General features: G+C 39.4%; 1 protein-coding gene across 3 annotated transcripts in view; it reads left to right on the forward strand.

The window, feature by feature from the left end:
• The window catches only part of KLHL29 (kelch like family member 29), a 388,164-nt gene that overhangs the window by 299,861 nt on the left and 65,972 nt on the right, over positions 1-22,331 (forward strand). For all 3 annotated transcript variants that reach the window (XM_064707789.1, XM_064707787.1, XM_064707788.1), the window contains one exon: positions 16,295-16,433. In XM_064707789.1, coding sequence (XP_064563859.1) covers positions 16,295-16,433 — 139 coding nt within the window. The remainder of the gene's footprint in view (positions 1-16,294; positions 16,434-22,331) is intronic.

A 22,331-nucleotide genomic window follows, 5' to 3' on the forward strand; every position in this document is an offset into this window, starting at 1 on the left:
TTTTTTGGCAGAAGTAGCTCAGATTAAAGACAACCATTCCTGAATACTTTCAAAACAATAAATGGCTTTCTATCCATACCTAGCTCTCACCTCTCCTTGAAATGCTACTGCAGTTTTTCAGTCTCTATGGATATATGAATTACTAGTCTATTTCTCCAGTGTGATCTTGGATGAGAACTATTCCTAGGCCTTGAACGGCAATTTTGTAATGGAAGTTACAGTAGAACAGGCCAGGAGCCAAACAATACCCATTAAGGTTTGCTTTTATGTAACCACCATTCAAAAGCAGTCATCCAACCTTTGGGTGATAACAGTTTTCCACATCAGTTATGCCCAGTTCAACAGCTTGGTTGTCTAAAATAAACCCTAAATTTCTTCCTCTTTCTATTTGATTGCCATTTGTCTCTTTGCATTCAGTTCACATTCTTTTTCTTTCAGAGCATTTATGGCTTCAGAAGCCTCTTCAATTTCTCACAGTGACTTCCCAAATAGTGAAAAATCACCTGCTGATTTTCCCAAGACCAGGAGAACTCTTTTTTGTCCTAATCAGCTGCCAGCATGTGCATGGTGTCTTTCATGCTAGTAGCTCCTGTCCTGGGTGCTCCCTGGCCACTGGGAGCAATGGGAGCAGCCCCCAGCTATCTCTGCCTTTTGGTAGATGAGCATCAACCCAGGGGGATCAAAGGAATTGAAAAATGTGGACAGGTAGTCAAATCTCATCAGCTCTCCCTCCTTTGTACTTACTAGGGATAGATGGACAGTCCTGAGGGAAACCCAGATGTGCTGAAACAGATGTCCAAGGAAGCAAGAAGACTCTCCCACTGGAGCAGCCTGTTTCTGTCTGCAGAAAGAGCCTGGAGAGCAAAATGAAGGCCAAATGCCTTTTACACATCTAAATGTGGATTTGATAAATTTCAGCCCAAAATATGTACCCTCTGTAAAAGTATGCAAGTGTGTTTATCTTAATTTAATTTTAATAAGCAGTATTTTGAGGAGTGCTCTCCTGTCCTCTGCCTGAGGGACTGGTGAGGAGAGCAAGCACATCCTCAGCCGTCTGCTGCAGTGCCAACAGAGGTGGACTGAAACAACTGTCAAAGCTGACACATCAAAGATCTTTCTAGCTTTTCACAGCCTTGAGAAAAGACAGCCTACTCAGATGTTTTTCTTATTTTTTTCCAGATTTTCCACAAATAGCCCCCTTCTCATTAAAAAAAAAAGAAAAATATTTTAATATGGATAATGCCATTATTTTTCCATCACTCGAGGACCGCTGTGATTCTTCTTACTAAAAACATTGATCCACATGGGATACCATTAATACTGGAAAATAAGACAGAGTTAACACTATGTATTGCCAGTGCATGTATAGTGTATGTGTGAAATTATAAACTTGAAAATGGGTGTACAAAATACATATGAAATTGATAAAATGGCAAAAGGTGTGTTACTTTCCAGTCTAGTAGAAATGAATAGGCAGGTAGAAAACATTGTTCTCCTCTGCTGGCTTTTAAGGCATGAAAAGCAATTTGAGATGTAGTCTTGCTTTAATGCCATTTTGATTCCTCCCACAGTAACGTCAGTGCCTTCCATGCGTGTGTGGCCACATACCTAACGTTTCTATAAAAGAAACTTGGTTCAGTTCTTGATAAAAATGTTTTATTGTGCTTCTACTATTCATGCAAACCCTAATTTTTTATAGTTCCATGAAAAGAACGCATTTCAGATTTAGTGGTGAAGTTTCCACCCAATTCATCATGTCCAATGCATGGGGCCATGTGTAGTGCTTGGCTTTAGGTGCCAGGGAGGTGACTTACTGCAATTGAGTTCAAGGAGACTGAAGATACTGGGTCAAACTGTGCTGTACTGTGCCATGAGGCCTTTGTTGTTACAGGTCCTAGTTCAGGCTAGTTATCCTGTGATCTGTTGGGGACACTGGAAGTCATTCCCAGAGAGATGAGCTGTAAGCTCAGGCACAGCTCCACCAGACCAGCCTGAGTTCAGCCCACACAGCACCACTCTGTGTTGGGCTGTGGTTCTGTCATGCCCTGGCTCCTTTGGAAATCCAGCGTTGCTGCCCTACACTCCCTTCCAAGGTCTGCAAGTGCCCCGTGAGGTGATACAGGCACAGCTCTGGGGCTGAGCACCTCAAGCATCACATCCAGAGTAGAAACCACTTCCATCTCGGAGGAGGTGAGGGGGCAGTTTGTTTTGTGAACTCAGTGCTTTGATTATTCTATTCAAATATTAACATGCTTGGTGAGGTAGAACAAAATATCCTCTGGATTTATAAATATTCATATACTAACATCTGCCACATCTGCATAGTTATAACTCTGTTTTCATGGGAGGAAAAGTGTCTCTTTGAGGAAGGTCCAAAGTAGCAGAGGGTTTCTCTCATCATACCTGTCACTTAGCAAGTTCCGTAACTTCTAAAGATCTCTAACAGTTGCATTATTTTAGAGTTAGCTAGTCCACTAGGATTTAACTCCAGAATAACTGCTGTTAATGTTCCTGGATCATTTTTACTATGTGTATGTGAGGTAGTATATTTTTTTTACAACATATAACAGTGTCTTTGATCATTTGCTGTCTGATTTCGCCACTGGCACAGTCCTGAAACAGCTATGCTTTGCAGAGTTAATAGAGTCAGGTTTTCCTTATAGTGTTGACCTCTACCTTTGGTGCTTAAAAGCATACCTTCCCTTTTCTATGGCTTGGCACAAGCCTTCAAAACTCCATGTCCTCTCTTTTTCTTTTTTTTTTTTTTCTTGCTTTACAGTTTTACTTTATTTATGGTTATTCTGCTCCAAGATGTCTTTTCACTAGGTTTAGTCCTAGCTTTGTTCATCTGAATTTTGCCTCTAAGTCTACTTGGCCTTCTTCTTCCAAGAAAAATAAAAGAAAGTAGCCCAAAAATATAGTCAGCAGTCTTGTTTGTCAGTAGATACCAAACAAATCTATAGCAGCTAGCTTGCTAGTTATTAAAAAAAACCAACTTTTTCAAAAAGTTCATCATACTGGAAATCTTTGTGGCTTCCTAACTTTTGGGTAAAAGGAAGGCATTGTTTCAGTGCACCACCAAATAAGTGGGTGCACAGCAACCATATTATCTTTTTGCTTTTAAATAGAACTTGAAAAGATTGCACCTCAAGTAGATTCAAATTGAGTCCTTGATTGAATGTCCTTTTTTTCCTTCCTGAAGCTCTATTCAGTACTGTACAGTTGTTTTTAAGGAGTTATATAATTTTTTCTCATTTATACGATGAATACTAAGAACCACAAAATAATGGTTTGAATTATTTCTTGGGTCCATCAACTACAAAGGAACAAAAGCATAAGAATAGCTAGAGTTTGCACTTCCAAACTTCCAGAGTTCTGAACTTTGACTTCTTTTACTTGAATTAGTATTAAAGATTGTTGTGAAAATGATGTAAAATTTGTGTGATTAACACAAGAATTATATATCCCCTTCAAAGTGGGACTTGGGTCTTGCTTTTATGTGAAGTTGACATTGCTGTTCCCTAGAGAACAAGCAGAGATTTGAAGCTCTGATGAATGGCTGTTTTACAGAGTAGGTTCTTGCCTTCCTGCTCTATCTTTTTAACCTCTGACATTACTTTGGTTAGTCAAAAGCAGTTTGATCCTATTATTTCAAGAGAAATCATTATTTGTCTCTATGACATATTACAGATAGGTTAAATTTTCAAGAGCTGTTAAGTCCCAGACTCAGATGTTATTTAGGCATTTTGAAAATGTTAATCTACATTTTCTGTGGTTTTGTTGGGTTTTTTTCATTTCTCAGAGTTCTTGCAGACAAGGACCCCAGACGTGCTGCTTCACCTTCAGTTTTATTTTACATTTACAGCATTATGAATCTTTAAAAATAAGTCGCAGCCTACCCAAATTACACTTCAACTGAGCAATTTGGTGTCCTTAGGAATGCACTGAATTATCTTAATCACATTCTCAATGATATATTACTACCTTTAAAATTATTGCTAGGAGAAAATCACAAGTGTATAAGAAGGAGCTGCAGAATAAAAGTGTAACAGTTAAAGAAAAAGAGAAAGACTAAACAAAAGCCAAGACAAGTTAAGTTGACTAGAAAATTAACATTAAAAGTCAGGAAATCAAGAAACAGTGTTTCTTTGGTGGTATTGCAAGTGTGTGTGTCTATAACTGTAATTATTACACAGTACAGCCATGGGGACCAGAATCTGCTCTGGGTTGAAGGGATGTGCTGGTTTAGAACTGGGAAATACTCAGTGTCACTTAAAAAGGCTTTGTGTCAGTTTAACTCCACAAGACAATGCACAGCCACACAGCTGAAGCAAGCTCTGATTATGGCGAAGTAGGTACTGCTTCATGGCGTATTGACAGTGTCTTCAGTGAAATAAATTGTCCTTGAAACTATTTTTTCCTGTAAAATGCCATTTTAATCAGTTTTTCCCAAACCACACTAATTAGAAAAGTCATTTAACCATCATTAACAAGGTACATATTTCCAGAATTTGTTATGAGAAATGATGTTGTTTCAAAACGTATTTTATATTTGTTATCCAGTTTAATGAAATTTAAATAGCAAGTTGATATGATAGTTCATTAAGATGTAAAATGGTCAAATACACTATTTTCATTTTAGAATGTCATGCTTTTAATTATGTTGTTGCTATTTAGTACTATAAAAACGTCCTATTTTCTAGGTCAATGTTTCATATTTGTGTTATGATTAAAACAGTTTGACATTTTGAATAAAAATGTACTAATTCATTGTATTAATTAAAAATAATGACCTAGGAAAACCATTTCCAAACTAACCTAAAGACGTCAGCACTGTGAGACTTGACAGTTGTGCCATATTGTCACTATTAATGACATTTTCTACAGCAAAGTAAAAATGTACATACAAAGGGAAAAAAAAAACCAAATTGAGAACTATTTTCATTTTTAAAACTCTGTCCATGAAATCTTCAGTCCACTGAAAGGGTCACAGGTACTTGGAAAGACAAAACCAGCTTTTGAAATATTGACATTTCATGTGAAACATAAAGGGCAGCTTTTGCACAGGTAGATGTTTGTTCTTCTTCAATACATGTTGGCCTTCTGCTGTCAGAGTGGGGAGGGCAAGTACACGAGAGGTGGAATCACAAAGCCCTTGAAGTTTAGCCATAGATTTTTAATGAGGTTGTTCCCAAGGTTGTTAATTTGTACGCATAAAATGTATTGCTACATACTTAAGTAAAAGTACCACCATTTTCATTGTGTGTGTGTGTGTGGTTTGGAGACATGAGAAAAAAGGAATGAATGTATAATTACCTCCCCTGAAACTGGTTCAGACACACAGCACACACTGATTAGAGACACCAGATTCTATCGTGTCATAGGGCAACATAGCATTGAAGACAAAGTAAATGATCACTAACTGTTCTGTTCCTGAGGAATGCAAAATAAAAATTCAAAAGGCCACAGACAATAAGTGGTTGTTATTTCATTTCCAGTCCTGTATGTTCCTTTTTGGAGCTTTTATCACTGAGTTTAAGGCTGCCCTTTGTGAGGACCTCAGAGGAAACCCTCCTCTAACTTGGTTGTAGGTCCTGGTTTTGTGTGTCACAGATCTGTGAAGTAGCCCGTGGATGAATGTCTATAAATCCCCATCAAGAATCTTCTATTTAAATTAAATCCTGTTATTTTCTGTTTGCCTAAAGCTCTATCCATAATCCTCATGGTTTCAACAACAGTTTTCAAAGATACCACCCAGCCCTCCACATTTTTAATGCCCACATTCAAAAGTGGAAACAGTAAATGCTTTCCTGTGTATGTGGCTTTTCAGATCAGTGCAAGTGGCTTTATGGGCCCCTGTAAACCTGCAAACTAGTTGGGCAGCTCTTGTTCTAGATATTTCGGTCATTAGCGAGAAAAGCCACAAGTACCTTAAATTAAAATAGATCTTTGATTTCCCACTAGGACATCCAGAGAAGAAATTCACTTCAGTTCTTTTGTGAAACTTTATAACTTTGTCTTCCCAGTGCGGGCTGGAGCCCTGGTGAGGCTGTCATTTGAACTGGAGCTGTGTTGCAGGCTCTTTTGTTCTGTGCTCGCCTCAGATGCCGGCTCGCTGCCTGCTGGCGTGCCGGAGCGAGCGGGATGACTTGTGGTGACAGCTGTAAAGTTGCGGATGGGAGCAGAGAGAGGAAAAAAGCCCTTATTCAGTTAGGAGGGGTTTTATATCTCTCTGTTGCCATAACTACACAGAAGGAGAAAAACATGCTTCTTTCATGCTTGTCTAGATTCAAAATTGCCTGTTGTCATCCTTTCATAGGTTCAGCACCTTTGCGGGTTGGTTTGAGTAGCATTTTCGGATTATGAAATGATTGTGAAATTTGTATATTGCCTTCGCAGTTGAAATTTTGACTTAATCACCATGTTTTCTGAGGTGTTCCTTTGTTTTCGTTTGTTTCTGAAATGTTTTAGCCGAGTCTTATCAACCATCTTCATTATGTGAAAGCCATTCAGCTCTCAAAATAGTCTTTATAAGCTTGCTTAATTCTTAGAGAGCCCATAAATTTTAATACTCATTAAATAAATCTGTGTCCTTTAATCTCAACCTACTTCTTAAAAGTGTTTCTTTTTTTTTTTTTTAATTCTGAGTTTGGTAAGGCAGCTACTTAAGCGCATCCTGATAATTTAATTCTCTATGAATAGAAACAACATTTGCAGTTAAATGGTTTCTTACATTATCAGCTAGTTATGGCTCATATTCTCTTGCCATACTGTACAAACCCCCTGCTCAGGCATGGATACTAAAGTGACTTTACTAGGATTTATATAAAAATATTTAATAATAACAGAAATACATTTCAAGAAGTTTGCTTAAAATAAAGGCTTAAAAATCAAGATTTTACCCTATCACAGGAAATTGTTACTTAGGCAGAAGTGAGAAGGACATTTTGCAAAATGTTTCATAAACAGCTACAATACTGTTAGACTTTGAAAACTTTACAGTGCTTTAAAATGTAGGCGAGAAAAAAACAATTATAAAGTTTTTCGCATCTTCAGGACAGATAGGATGTAGAGATTTGAAATTATTGTAAGTAGAATGATGTTCAGACAAAATCTTGACACAAATTATGGCTTTTTAAACATAAAATACCATGTTCTTAAAGCTCAAGGGGGTCCAAAATCTAGCTTATTTATATTTTTTTTCCAAACCTGTAGTAATTTATGATTCTTAGGTAAGTTAACAGCCCTATATTTAACTACTACAACAACTTCTGTAGTCATGATCGCAGCCCCCCACAGCTGCTGAAGCTACGCAGCAGGGAACCAGTTGCTGAAGTGGAGTTGTTGGATTGCAGAATACCCCAGGGAGGGCCTAGATTTGACAGAGAGCATTTTTTCTCTTTTTTTTTTTAATTTTTTAAAAATTGTTTTGCAATATTTGATTACATTTATCTGTTCTGATAGTGTAATGAATCACTAAGACTTATTTGTGGGGACACACCAAAAAAACAGTTCTCTATGATATGATATGTCCACTGGACCAAGAAATACTGTCACATGCATTTAACCCAGTGCATAACACATGCCTGGTAGTAAACCATCCACAGAGTATGTAGGCCTAAATACTGAGATTTAATGCTTTGTTATTTATAGGTGATGTATAATATCTTCTGAAAGGGTGAAATTTCAGTGCCCAAGATTTGAATGCTTTTATTTGCTTTCATTAGGCATCCTGTACAGCAGTGTGTGAATGTTAGAAAATATGTGCATTACCACTGTCTAGTAAAAATGTATTTCAAAGATTTATGTTGATTACACTTACATACATTCCATGAAAAGCCTAAGCCATACCCCTGTTGAAGCTGGGCAGCTCTGCTTTGTTTAAATGGGCAGAGGAGCAGCCTGGTCCTTGCTAATTAATGTATGCTAAGTGCTTTGAAGTCTTTGATTGTCAGGTGTTATACCTCAGAGCTGTGGCATCTTGGGGGTTGGGGTTTTTTGCTCTAATAGATGCAATTTACTCTGGATACATCACTGATTTGTTTTCAGAAGCCTGTCTTTTTTTTTCTTCTTTTTTTTCTTTTGGAGCATGCATGGTTTTTTTGCTGGCTGGTGGTGCCGATGTGCCTGTGGCTGTTGTTAACACACAACTGGCACCAAAGCTGGTCAGTGTTTCACTGGTGCTGCTGTATCAGGAGACTGTTGGTGATCACACCATCAGTTTCACAGATGGGTGCTGCTTGTTCAAAGCCTTCAAAACTGGGAAGCATTTAGCTAATGCCTTGTACTACATACAGAGATCAAAAAGGTCCAAAAGCTATCCCTTTGTCTTCTGCTACAAGCAATTAGGATAATACTGAATCCATCCCAGACCACACAGTAATAAATATTTTAGCCTTCCCTTAAGCCTGGATTGATAGTCAGGTCTGCCTCCTGGTAAATAAAACAATCAGAACTAAATTTCCCTTTGAATTTGGGCTATTCTGCATTTCCAGTGCTCACAGATTTGGGGTTTTTTTTTCCTTCTCTTTCTGCCTGTCTCTCTCATTTTGTCTCCAGAGAAAATTATTGTCTGCCTGGAAATCAAGTTACAGTGCTAACTGACATAGTGGCATGTTATATGTGGAGAAGGGACCAGACTGGCAGTTTGCTGGGATCTCCTGGGCTTTGTTTGCCTTGGCCAATATAGAACACGCTGCAGCCAACTTTGTATTTATTCAGGGGTGAATCCTGAAAAAAAACCCCAGCAAATCCTGATATAGGAAGCTACATCTTTATCTCAACATCTCAGTGGGTATTTTTATGCTTGGTCCTTTGGTCTTGCTGCCTTTCCTTACATAGATCACAGTGTGTGTTGGAAAATGAGAGAGATCAAATTGTCACCATATTCTTTTTCTCATTCTTTGCATTCATATATGTAATATAAATGCAGTTCATTTTCAAACCCGCTCACATATGCTCACTGTGCATTTGTAACCCTGTTTGATTATAAATTAGCAGGCATGGATACCATAGAAAACTTTACCTCATAAATCAAAGCAGCAAAGGTATTCTAGCCCCTAGAACTCCTTTTTTTTATTATTTTAATGCATAACTCTGGTACCAAAATCTCCAAAGTTGCATTTAAAGCGCTTTTTTTCCCCCTAGAGATTAAGGGTGTAGTTCGTCTCTGAATATAATCAGAAAGTATGTTGAAATAGTTCTGTGGTCTAATGGAGGGGAATATCAACTGTGTAATATGTGAAGGCAGCCTTGAAGTACCTCCTAAGGTCAGTTCCAGTGATGATAATAGCCTGAAAATTAGTTTCAAAACATGATATGCTGACTTCCCTGAATTTTTAGTATGTTTAGAAAGGTTCCATTTACACATAGGGCTGCAGTTGTCTTCCTCAAGTGAATAATCACCACAGCTGACTTTACTGACCCTTTCTCATCATAAGGTGAGAAGAATTTGCCTATGTGAACAAAAAAAATTATTTAGCACAACAGGGCATCTCATTGCCAACAATCCTTTGAGTAGAATTATCATATGCAACCACATATGTGTTGTTTAGCAGGATTTAAAAATATTTTCCAACTCTCCAGCATCTGTTACTGTTTTCTTTAGCAGCACAGGTGTCTAACAGTGTCAGCACAGCCAAGATCTAGACAGGTTGGTCTGCACTACAAAGTCCTACTGCCATGGCTGTACCAGCTTGGAGTATGACAGCTTCACACCTTGCATTTCACATTGCTGTGCTGACAAAACCCAGCAGAAGATGACTCTCGTTGCCTTTGTTCAGGGGCTGGTGTAGCTGTGCCAGCAGTGATACCTCTCCATCAGCATATGCTCCATCTTCACCAGGGTGTGTGGCTGGCTAGCACAGGCTCGTCAGGGCACAGCCTTGCCATGCTCGTGTTTAGTATTGAGCTTTTCTCAGTTCTTTTTATCTGGCTTAAGGGCTTGGGAAAGCAAAATGTGCAGGAGATATCCAGAACCAGTCGAGCATTTTCACGTGCCTTGGGTGCAGGATGGTGTCCTGTGGAAACTCCATAATGAATAGAGACTGGGAGAGGAGGATTGGGCACACCAGTATCATGTGACAGTATTTTGCACCTCCATCCCAAGCCTTTAGCAGCCCTGGCTCTTTGCAGTGCAGTATGGTACAGAGTGAGAGTGCTTCAGTTTGTCTGCCTCCCCCACCTCTCCCATAAAGGATCCTTGCACAGGCAGTCCCAGCTTTCTTACGCCCCTTCTCCTTCTGCTCTTGGAAAAGGAGTTCAACTGAAATTCAGATCCAATAAGAGAAAAAAAACAGTGGAAGTATTTATCTGCAACAGATTAGTTCTCACCTTCTGAAAAAAAAAAAAAAAAAGAAAAAAGAAAAAAAAAAAAAGAAATTACTGTCTGGTCCCAGCTAATCATTTAATCTGCCTTGGGAATCCCTGGGGAGAGACAGAACATCCTACATGTCCAAGCACACAGAACTGGTTGGGTTGTGCCTGAGACAGGCTCCAGGTAACTGGATGTATAATCTTCAGGGTCCAGGAAGGAAACTGAAGATCACAGGGGTTCTTCCCCAGAGGGTGGTTGAGCACTGGAACGGGCTTCCCAGGGCAGTGGTCACAGCACCAAGCCTGACAGAGCTGAGGAAATGTTCAGACAATGCTCTCAGGCCCATGATGTGGTTCTTGGGGCTGTCCTGTGCAGGTTCAGGAGTTAGACTCAATGGTCTATGTGGATCCCTTCCAACTCAGGCTATTCTATGACCTGTAACATCCTCATCTGATAGTGATTCTCACCAAGCTTCACTCATTTCCCTTTTACTTTTCCTTTCAGGCCAAAAAAGATTAAAGGACCTATTCCTTACCCTAAGTCCCAAGTAAAAAGCTGTTCTCCAGAGGTGTGTGCTTGTTTTCACATCACAGGGAATATGATGTAGCTGATTTTTGTATTTGTCAGCTGGGAAATAACTAACCCTCATGCTGAACATCTTGGGATACCTTGAGGGGTGGATGATGTTCATCCTGGTCTGCCAGGCCAGGGTGTCTGGAGGAGAGGAGAGCAACATCAGCCACGGCAGTGCCAAGTCTGTCTGCTTAACTTCATCAGCCTGGCCTAATGAGGCTGCTGGGCATGGAGCTGTTACCTCTCTGCAGCTGCTCCAAGCCATGTATCAACAGCACAAGGGTGTATTCAGTAAGTTTTTGGGGTTCTCTGCAGGCTTTGGGGTTCTCTGTGTGTCTGTGGATGTTGTGATGAGAAGGACTTGTCAAAGGGGCAAAAAATCCTGAGTTCTTGTGTGGTTCACATGGGAAGAGTTCGCCATGGTAAATTCCTGCCTGTCACTCACAGCTCCTGTTTGGCTTCTAGATCTTCTGCTTCATGATTTAGTTTCTTGTATCTGTCCCTACTCTACCACTATAAAAATAAGCAAGCGTGGGCAGTGCTGGCGCTTAATGGTTAAAATTTTTGTTTTGCATAACTAGACCATAACCTTGGGAATTAATCTCCATACTTATTAAGAGAAGAAGGTAATTGGATTTTCTTCCTGGTAACTTTTCTTGGCTTTCCCACGTTTTCTGTCCCAGTCATGAAAGCATGAGGCTGTGTGAGCAAGCATTGGTCTCTTGCACGTTCCTCACTAGAATAATTAGTGATGTTTCATCAATTACCCTTTGCAGTTTTATAGAAGGTTAGTTTTCCCAAGTAAATTGTTTTAAAAGCTATTTGTAAAAATCATTCTTCCATATTGTGTAGCTCATTATATTTTAGCTCTTGCTGCACTCTTTTAAAGCTTTATCTACTAGAATTTAAGTAAAGAGTACTTTATTAAAAATGCAGAGAAACCTGAGAGCTTCCATTGTACCATGGGAATCTGCATTAGAGAGGGTCTTTAAGTATCCAGTCTTCACTGTGCTTGAAATACTGAATAAATAAACTTTGAGAATAAGCTCCTTGTTCATTTTTTATTTCTGATTACAGATTTTTTTTTTTTTAAATACTCACTATATAATTTCTTTTCCCTTTATTTGATCTACACTATTACATAGTTGTGCTTGGTCCTGTATTTGATCCAAAGCTTGTGGGCTCTTTAGTTTAATTTGTAATTTGTCCATTAATTAAGAGGGTAAGATGTGGTATGATGGCTGAAGCTAGGGGCCAAGAATCAAAACTTCTGAGTTCTTCCTGACTCTGTTTCTGACCTGAGGAAAGTACTTACACCTTCTGACCTGTAATGTCTCTGGGACTCTCAATATAATTATATTAAATGCCCCCAAGCAATGATAATTGGAGAAATTGCTCCACAGAGATGTTCAGTTGCAGGTTTCAGGTCAAGTCCCCTTCAGGTTCAGCCACTACGTAGCTCATGTAATTTTGGGGGGTCTCTTCTGCAGCTCTTTATGAAGAAAGTATTCAACCAGTCTCTCACTGAGAATGATTTAGCATCACTAGGGAAGGAGGGGACAGAAAGGACTGGCTTGGTTTCGAAATCTCATTCCAGTGTGTGTGCGCGCACCTGTCAGGAAGGAAAAATCCCTTGCACTAGGGTAGAGCAGTGGCTGTGATTCCCTGAGGAGAAGAAACATCAGTGCTCATCTTGCTGAAACTCTGCACCTTAACTGTCCTTGCACTTAATTTTTGCCTAGATCTCTTAATAAAACAAATAGTCAAATGAGGGGAAAAAAACCAAAGAAAATAAAGTTCATTAGAACAAAGAAGTGAGAGGAATAAACAATCCAGTAGGAAATTCCCAGCACATCCCTTTTTGAAGGTTTCAGGAAATTCCATTTGCTTGAGGAAATGCTGAAAATTAGGAGGAGCCCAGAAGAGGGCCTGGCAGGAGACAGCTGAGGTCATTTTTCACTGCCAGGACTGCACTGTGTTGTCTCTTCTTTTACAACTCATCGGCAGGCATTATTACCTGGTGAAAAAATTTGTTTTGCAACTCATCCTGAGTCCTCATAAATCATTAATGCCTGGCTAAGCACAGTGTGAGCATTACAAATTCTCTGAGAATGAGGGCCCATTCTGATACAACCTTGTGTCCAATACTAATGCCTGCTAGTTATTTAGTAATACAAAGGAGCCTGAGCGAGGAAGATCGATGAATCAATGCGGTCTCCTGACTTCCTTCTGCTCTCCACCTGCCTCTCCTCTTTCTAGTTCAGATACTGAGCTGCAAAAATTCAGGACAGTTCATAGTCATCTCTCTGTGGGCACCACTATAGCAATTTAGGGGAACAAGGAGGAAATCACAGCTTGCAAATATCTGTTGGGAGAAGAGGAGCTTTGGTTTCTGATTAGAACTTATTCTGATTTCTGGGTTTTTGTGAGCCATTATGCTTCACTGCTCCAGACCTGTTTTCTGGTTTGCATCCCTTAATGAATCCATGCAGCATAAAGCACATTCAAGTGTGTAAAGAGCATAGATGGAAGCTGTGCCCAGGACTGAGTGTAATTAAAGGGTGCTCAGCAAGTCCAAATAATAAGCCCATTACCTGTGGGAGCAGCTTGGGGAATTAGATGCTCAAACCAGCTCTCACAATAGTGGAAACAGCACAGAGAGCACAGCATCAATAGGTATTGTGGCTGAGCTTTGTGTCTTGTTTTTCAGTAATCTTGGCCACAGTCAGTAGTTCAGGGATGGTCTGTACTGATCTCCTTACCCTGAGCTCACTTCCTAAAACCCCCAGCCCATTCAAGAGTACTACTCCTCCTCTCCTCTCCTCTCCTCTCCTCTCCTCTCCTCTCCTCTCCTCTCCTCTCCTCTCCTCTCCTCTCCTCTCCTCTCCCAGGATCCATCTGTGCAGTTGCTATTCATACAGTTATGCCCTTTGAACACTGTAATAATTGATCATGAGCTTTAAAAGAGGGAGATGGAATGAGGTGAGGTGGAGATTGACCCTTTGTAAGGGTAATCTTAGACCTGTATGACTTAGTCATGGATGGAGCCCTTGTCCTGAAAGGCCTCTGCAAGGAAGGTTCTAAAGTCACAGATACAAGAGAAATAGAACTTGAATAGGAACTTAGGAAAAGTGCAAATGGGGGTCAAGGACAGTGGTTGGGTAAATTTGAAAAAGGGGAGAGAGTATCAGAAAGTTTAGAGGGAAAAGTAACAGTCTTTAAGACATGAAATGATAGAAAATTGATGTGAGGAAAATGTCCTTGCTGTAAATGAAAGTGGAAAAATGGACCACGACAGAGAATGGGGGGGAAATTGTTCATATGTGAAAAGGGACAGAAAAATGCTTCCTCCATAAATATATGCAACTGATAAAGCACCTGCTGCTGGTCCTGTGAAACCAGAGACCTCAGTCAAGTACAACACCCCTTGTGCCCAAGCCATGCTTGATCTTTAGCTGAGGCCCGAAGTGTTCCTTGTGCAGTGAGACTTCAGGCATCACATCTGCAGCAAAAGCCTGAGACTCCCGTGCACCAGAGTGAACATTCCGATCCCATCTTAGGTTTTGCTCAAAATGTATCATTGTGCTTTACCTCAGCTGAATTTGTTAAAAATAGTCCCTGCTACAGCACCCACAGGACAAAGTGGTTTATTTTCCCCCATTATAGATCTGACAAAAGCCTGCTGTTATTTCTGTGCCCTCTCTAATGATCTGCTTGCTCTCTGGAGAGCACTGACCCATTTCAGCATAGAATAATTAGCCTTTCAGACACTACTGTGTTTCCATTAAATAGACATAAATGTGCAAGGTGACATTTATTTACTTAGGCCTGAAAAATATGCATCACAGATGTTGAGGCTTGGGAGAGCTTCAATTCCTTTTCATGAAACAGTTGTATATTTGCATGCTTTTGTGTCATTAAACAGTAGTGCTTGACTGAAATTATTCCTGTTGAGTTTCCTTGGCGAAGCAGGGGAAAACAGGGATTATTTGGGTCTGGGTTTCAGCATGAGACCCTTTGGCAATGTTTTGGCAGCTCTTGCTCAAGCCTGTCAATGGCTTTGAGCACAGTTAGAGTTACAGACCCTTGAGGTCCCTTTTACTTCATGTAAGGACTCCATGTAAGGAACTGTTGTTGATTTACAGATCTGTCTGAAGAGGAATGTGTTCAGGGTGTTACACTGAGGAAATGAGAACCTTGACCTATTGCAAACATAAAATAAACCCAAAGTCCTTTAGTATTTAAAATCAGCTCTTCTGTCATCTTGATCACTGCCTTCTGAACCACCAGGCTATTGCCCAGGTGAAAAGTATATTATTCATCTTGATAGCCACTTTAGTCTGCAAAGTTGGAGAGAAGTCTTAGCCTTAAAAGTCCAGGCAGCATATAAAACATGTAGGTTGCCTAGTAGTTCACATCCCCACATGGAGACGTGGCATGCTATCTTTTCATTCCATTAGCACCAATAGGCTCTATAAAAGGAGACATCACGCAAGGTAGGTGCTTTATTGCAGGATGGAAACAATTTCATAGGTTATTTTAATCATTATGATTCTTTCATGATGTGTGAAAGTTGATTGTTGCTGTAAATGAAGCCATTGAAGGCTAAAAAATAAAAATGCTGTGATGGTAAAAATCCTTGGAGTGCAAAAAATAGGAATTGCTATAAAAGGGAGTAATTTATTCTCTGCATGAGATTTCTTTTTATCATAAGGATGCTTTAAAGCTAATTCTGAAACCTATACAATTGTAGTCTATATAGCTGAGGTATATTGAAAGGTGCATTGATAATTTAGCTAATTTTTTATGCACTGTAATTTATATATCATTTAGAAGTGCTATTTTTTATGTTAACTGAGAGGCTTAACACATTTTTACTATGTTAAGGAAAAGTTATTTTTGCAGGTCTTGTGGTTTTATTATTTTGACCCATATCCAGTTCATATTGCATCATAATACCATTTTTACTAATATTATTCTCGTATGTTCAAAACTTATTTCCATTTGGATAGAAATTCATTAGCTCTTGGTTTTGATTATAACAAATTATTTTAACTTTTTTGTGATAATGCATTCTCTGTGTTTCTGATTTGCTAATGCTGAAATATTTTATTTTCATTTTTAACCCTTCAAAATTTAGGAATTGTTTTTGCTTTTTTTTTTTTTTCTGTGTATATATATATTTCAGTTGTTTAGACCTACTGGTTCCTGCTTTTTTCTTTTTCTTTTTATTTTAATATGTTATGTTCGTAACTTCTGACTGTCTGTGTTGAGCCAATCTTACCAACAAAAATATCAATTGTTTCCTGTTTCTCTACTTCTTTACAAAAAAAATGAAAAGTAAAAAGTAAAAATAAAAAACTCTTAATGGGAACCCTGGCACTGTCTGTCTTCTCTGTTCTGCAGAAATGTTGAAGGAGTTGAACCAGCAACGCAGAGCGAAAGAGTTTACAGACCTGAAAATTATTGTTGAAGGCAAAGAGTTTGAAGTCCACCAAAATGTTCTAGCTTCCTGCAGCTTGTATTTCAAGGACCTGATTAAAAGGTTTGCCTTCCTTCCAGCTGTGATCTGCTCTGTTCTTTTGTAGGGCGCATTTGTGTCGCTTTTTTTTCCTCCCCTCTCTTGCAGGTTTATGAAGATTGAATCTCCTGTCACAGAGCCAGTAGCCATTCTTTCCACCTCCTCTGAATGTATTTCCAAACTGAGGCTCAGATCCATTTGTTACACATCTGACTCGTACAGTGTAATTATTTCTGATGAGTAGAGGCTGGTTTTGGCCGAAGACAGTGTTCCACCACTGAGAGATCTAAGATTTAAACTCCTCTGCTAATGGTGATTCAGTCCACAACTAAAAACTACTGCTGTCAGTGTTTGCAAGGGACTCTGTCACACACGACAAAAGTCTGTGCTTCAGGCTGCAGAAAGCCATCAGCATTCAGGTGAACGGTGCTGAGACATCGTGCAAATAAAGCATTTGGAGTACTGTAATCCCTTCACCCTGAAATCTTTGTTACATGCTTTTGTGTGGCTTTTATGGGCAAAGGGATTGATATTTTTATTATTTGGGGACTTTTAAAAGAAGAAAAAACTGATTAATTTCTCTAGAAAATAATCGGAAATAAGATGATTTTGTGGTCAAAATGTAGCTCGGTCTGCATGTTGGACTAACAGTAGCTTTTTCACACAAACACTTCAGCTTAGGGTAGGTACAGTATGTACATTTTCTAAACATCATGTCTCCACCTTCGCATTTTCCCCCCTCTGTTTCTAGCTGATTGATTCTAAACAGTGCATGATAATCTTTTTTTTCCATTACATTGATTTTTCAATTTGTATGCTTCATATACTTGCATAGGAATAATTTGGTACTCTGGTATTATTAGTAAGTTAGAGTAGCAAGTAGGGAGAAAAAAAACCACGAGGATAACTTTCATTTTTCTCTCAATCATCAGCAAATTAATGCAGCTGCTGATTTTGCCTTGCAGTATTTTCCTGAGCAGACTGAGCCTGGACTGTGCTAAAAAATGGGATTAAAGAACATTTTGCTTGCTTCAAATCCTGTATTTAAATTTTGCCAACTAACACAATAGTGACTGTATTTTATTTCAGGATGGCATATTGGCTGATATCTCCTTTCAGTGTATTGTGTCCTTTTGCACAAAGCTGGTTCTATAATTATGGATATATATTACATTTCTATGATATAACTGTACTGACTGCCTTATCAATTATTCATAAAAAATATGTTGGCCTAGGAAGCATGTCTTTTCCCCTCTGTAAATCTAATGATTGCTAGCAGTAGCTATGCCAGATCTCTCCTGTCCTTTCTCTTCTGTCTGCTCATTATTATTTAATCGTTAAGGCTACAGTATATGCTTTTCAGGGTAATAAGGAGTAGAGTCTACAGGAAAAGAAAAATTATAGAACCAACTTAGAGAAACAAAATCACTGACTGTCCAAAGACTGTCATTTGGATTTTGTTGTGAAGACATCTGCTTGTGTGCAGAAGTCACCAGGCAGCATCTATTTCTAGAAGCACACTGACGAATGTTGCTGCTTTTTTATTTAGTTATTAAATGGAGGTGTATGTTAGATTGAACACTGCTCTGTTATGAACTTAGTGAAAACAATATAAAAATTAAATTCCTAGATTTTGTGAAAGCAAAAGCCTGGTTTTTAGCATGTATTGTCTTTTAGCTGCCCACATAAGGCTTGCATGCATTACAAGAAAAAAATAGTGGAAGGTTTAGACTGTTTGCTAAACTCACCACTTTTTGCCTTCTTTCACATCATCAGCAGCAATAAATATTCCAGAGGTCAGTTTGTGTCCACCATCAGGTCTCTCCATCCCAGTTGCTTTCCATCTATAACCTCAGCTGCACACATGTAACCTTGATGGAGGCTAATGGAGTTGCACAGGTGTATCCAAGGCAAAAATGCCTTTATTACTGATGATGATGCTTGAATAAGAAAAAATTCAGCTTGATGTCAAGTTGAATTTGTAAAACTGTCAAGTGAGAAAACTAAATATTCACCTGTAAACTGAGCAAATGTGTCTTTGCGAGACAGTAAACTCGGGGCTATGGGGTGGAATTTATAAAGACTTGCTTTTTGTAGGATATTTGCAGTGTAAAGCCTTGTCTTTTATGAAACCCCATGGAAGTCAAGGGCTCAGATTGCAGGAGGCACTCAATTTTTTGTGGGATCATGCCCTTAATAATACACAATCATTATAGTTCATAGAGTTAGAATGTTTACAGATACAATACATCTAGAATCCTCTATGATATTTGTTAGCAGCTCCTTTGAGGCAGCACTTAAAGCTTTATGTGATTTATATTGCACTCCTTGTGTTATTGTAGAAATCAAAACAAGAAATGGCAGTTTTTTTTAAAGAATAAAAGAGATCTCTTTATATTAAATAGAATAGAAAGGCCATTTCAATCAGTGCAAGCCAGGGTTAAACCCTAGTGTCATTCCATCCACAGGCACCGATGTGTCACCAGAAACATCAATGAGAATATGATCTATTCATGAAGGTACTATGTACCTCTATAGAAACATGCAGAAATAGAATCTTTCAGAGTATTTACCTCGGCTTATTATTTGCCACGGGTTGGTTATTATTAACCTCATATTCTGCCATTGATTCCACTGTGTGTTCAAGTTGGTATCTGATGGTAGAATAGCAAGTAGTGTCTCAAAAGAATAAAAGAGAAATGTTCAAAATCAAATAAGATCAATTATTTCCTTCTCAAAATAAAACCAAAATACAGATAAAAAACATAATAGAACTAGAGTTATTGCTCATCTTGAACAACGCTATTTGATGAGAATTAGTCATAGCAGGGAAGAAAATATGTTATTTTTATTTCTCTGATAAAAAGATGATAGCTAGGTTTGATTGTCCAAAACAATTGTAAAGTTATTTACTAAACAAAATTGGTAATGAGAGTGCATTTTGAAACCCCTTTAGTTTCTCAGAAAATGGCTAATCCTGTGCTGAGCATTCTGCTCCTCATCCAGAAAATTCTCCATTCTATGTGATTTATCTTTCAAATATATGAGCCCTTTTGAGCTTAGTTTAGTCCAGTCCTGAGCCTGAGCTCAGCACCATACCAGGCATCTGTTTTGGAAACAGGTCATCCCTGTCAGTAGCTGCACAGCACTCAAGCCTAAGCCAGAACTTGGTGTTCATCTCCCTTCCAACAGCAATTGACCATGGAAAACAATCTCAGCCCTTTTTAGTGCAGAATCATCTGAAAAGGATCATGTGTATTAGGAACAGCAGGTGTGAAATATTCCTGATACCTGCTCCACATCACTGTGCCCACAAAGGGCAAAAGGTGAGATTCAGGGGAAGGGTGAGGATCCATACAGGACTACTGCAGTATAGGGCTTCAGGAGAACATGGATGATAAACAGCAACTGGACTGGGGCACAGTCCCCTAAAGTCCATCTTACATATTTTGAGTGCACTGCCAACCACATTGACTCCAGCCTGTTTGACTTTGCTACTCATGGAATCAGCCATCTCAAAACAAGGGCTTAATTTATGATACAGACAATGAAAAGGAGAACCTTGAAGGCTTCCTGAAGGATCTTTTTCTCCTAATTTTGATTAATTTTGACTCCTAATTTTGTGTGCAGATCGGGCCCATGGATCAATGAAAGGCGTTAATGTCTTGTGTTAACTCACCAACATTTAGGTCCAAGGCTGGTGTCTAAGGCAGGTCGAGTCTAATCTCACCTACTTGACTGTTACTGCAGTCTTCAGAGAGGGACACAGGCTTGTCCAAGAGACAGGACCTCTCCCCACAAAATAGGTGTCTAAGAGATGAGGTGAAGGAGGAGGCCATCCCCCTTTCCTATAAAAGAGAGGGTGATTTGCATAGACAGTGAACTTACAATGGGCGTACCATTGATTCCCTCAGGGGTCCAGCCTAAGCTGGCTGTCTGGGCTTCTCTGCAGCTGGGAGGAAAGATGGGAATGTCTGTAGGATGATACATCCCATCTCACGATAAATAGCACGATTTGCCTTCTGAAGTGCTTATTTTTCATGACCCAGAGAGAAAGACCAGTCACCCAGCCTGAATCATAGTTAACTAAAAGGACGTGAATGATTTCTTATGGCAACTAGTGGTTTTCTTAATGGCACATATTTATGCTTATATCTGTACACAGAAAAAAAAAAAAGGAACAGATCCAGATCCATCAAAAAACGCATCTCCAAAAATGTGCCTCTTGCAGATCACAGATTTTCTTATTTAAAACATTCTTGATTTGGGGCAGGAAAGAAATGAGCTCTGTTTTTGTATCTGCCCTAGAAGAAATGGTGGAAGGTCGGTGTAGGTGTATGTAGCAGGAGGAAGGAACGAATGGAAAATCCCACAAAGAGCCATCTTTTTTATTTCCAGCTGTATTTGGGATAGACAAATGCAGCTGCTGAATAACTGGAATTTCTGATATTTCCGTAACAAAAAAGTGTTTCACCGGAACATTTTAATTTGCTGCTTTCTTCTTCTTAACCCAGAGTACTGGAATCTCTACCAAATATGACATTATTAAAAGGAAGCAATTGACATAAAAGTCTCTTCTTGGCCAAAATGCTTGCTTTTATAAGCAAGCTTTTACAAGTAGATTTCTCTCTGGTCAGTCTCTAAAGATACAAGGATCTTGTCCTACAAGCTTTATCTTTTCAAGATTAGATTTTAATGATGCATTCTAATCTTTAAGTCATCTTGGGTGTCTGATTCCACTGGCTTAGAGTGGAAGTCTTAAGTCTTATGTACAAAGAGATTCTGTCAAACGAAGCAGTATTTTGGATGCATTGTAATCTGGCCCAGCTATGTTCATCCTTCTTTTCCTACAAAGCAGACCCAGTGACTTCACGGCCAAATTGCTTTTCCACAATACTCTGCCTTTTTCTCAAGTCTTCAGATTTTTTATTTTCTTTTCCTAAAGTACTCTCTGAGGGCTTGAAGGCAGGGCAGGAGAAGTAAAGCATTTAGGGTGAGAAGACCAAATTCCTCTTGCTTTACACCTACGCAGAAGACGAAGATGTCATTCTGCATTTTACACCATTGTGTGGAAAGGAAGCATTTGGATGCACAACAGAGAAACCTGCCACTATCCATCTGAAACAGCCTGACAAAACTGCAAAAGCGTTTAGGTGTCTGGAAAACAGACTGTCTGGTTTGTGTTTACATTCTAAAAACCCCAAAATGAGAAACAGCAGGATGAAAGAAAAATCTACTCTTAGTGACCTCTTCATGTTTTCCTGCTTATTAAGAGTCTTGCTTTTAACTCTGGGAGAGGAGCAAGCAGCTTTCCACATCTGCATACTTCAGCTCCATTGTAGAACAGAATGAATGTGGAAACAAACTATAGCACATAGTTGAAAACAGAGAAATAGGGAGTTAAAGATACAATATTTGTTTCTGATGCCAGGAGAGGTACCTTGTGCCTAGAGAAAGAGCTCCAGGACTTTCTGTTAAACCTTTTAGACCAGGAGAATGGGAGGTCGCATGGGAGTGCAAAATATCCTTCACCCCTTACTGAAAGGGGGCAGGTGTAAATGGTGCTGTGGACAAGGATTTTCTCTTAAATGAGGCAGTGATAATTGCTGTGTGTTGGGCTCAAGATCTTGGCATGGGACAAGCCCCCTGCTCTCAGTGGCCTATTTCCATGAGCGCTGCACTCGCTCTGCCTGCCCAAGCAGCCGCCTGCCCACCCCTCAGAGCTCCCTGCTGGGCTTCAAATTTCTCAGCTGCCAGACCTTGGGAAATGTGTTTTCATCAGGCAAAAATGTATGGTGTTCTACATAAACGAATGGCACTTTACAAATATTCAGTGGTGTTCTGCACTGCCACACAACCCATCCCAGGTGTCACAGCCTGGCTGTTTCCTGCCCTGCATGCATGGCTGTGGGTTTGGAGGGT

This window comes from Zonotrichia leucophrys, chromosome 3 (assembly GCF_028769735.1).
Source record: "Zonotrichia leucophrys gambelii isolate GWCS_2022_RI chromosome 3, RI_Zleu_2.0, whole genome shotgun sequence".
NCBI lineage: Eukaryota > Metazoa > Chordata > Aves > Passeriformes > Passerellidae > Zonotrichia > Zonotrichia leucophrys.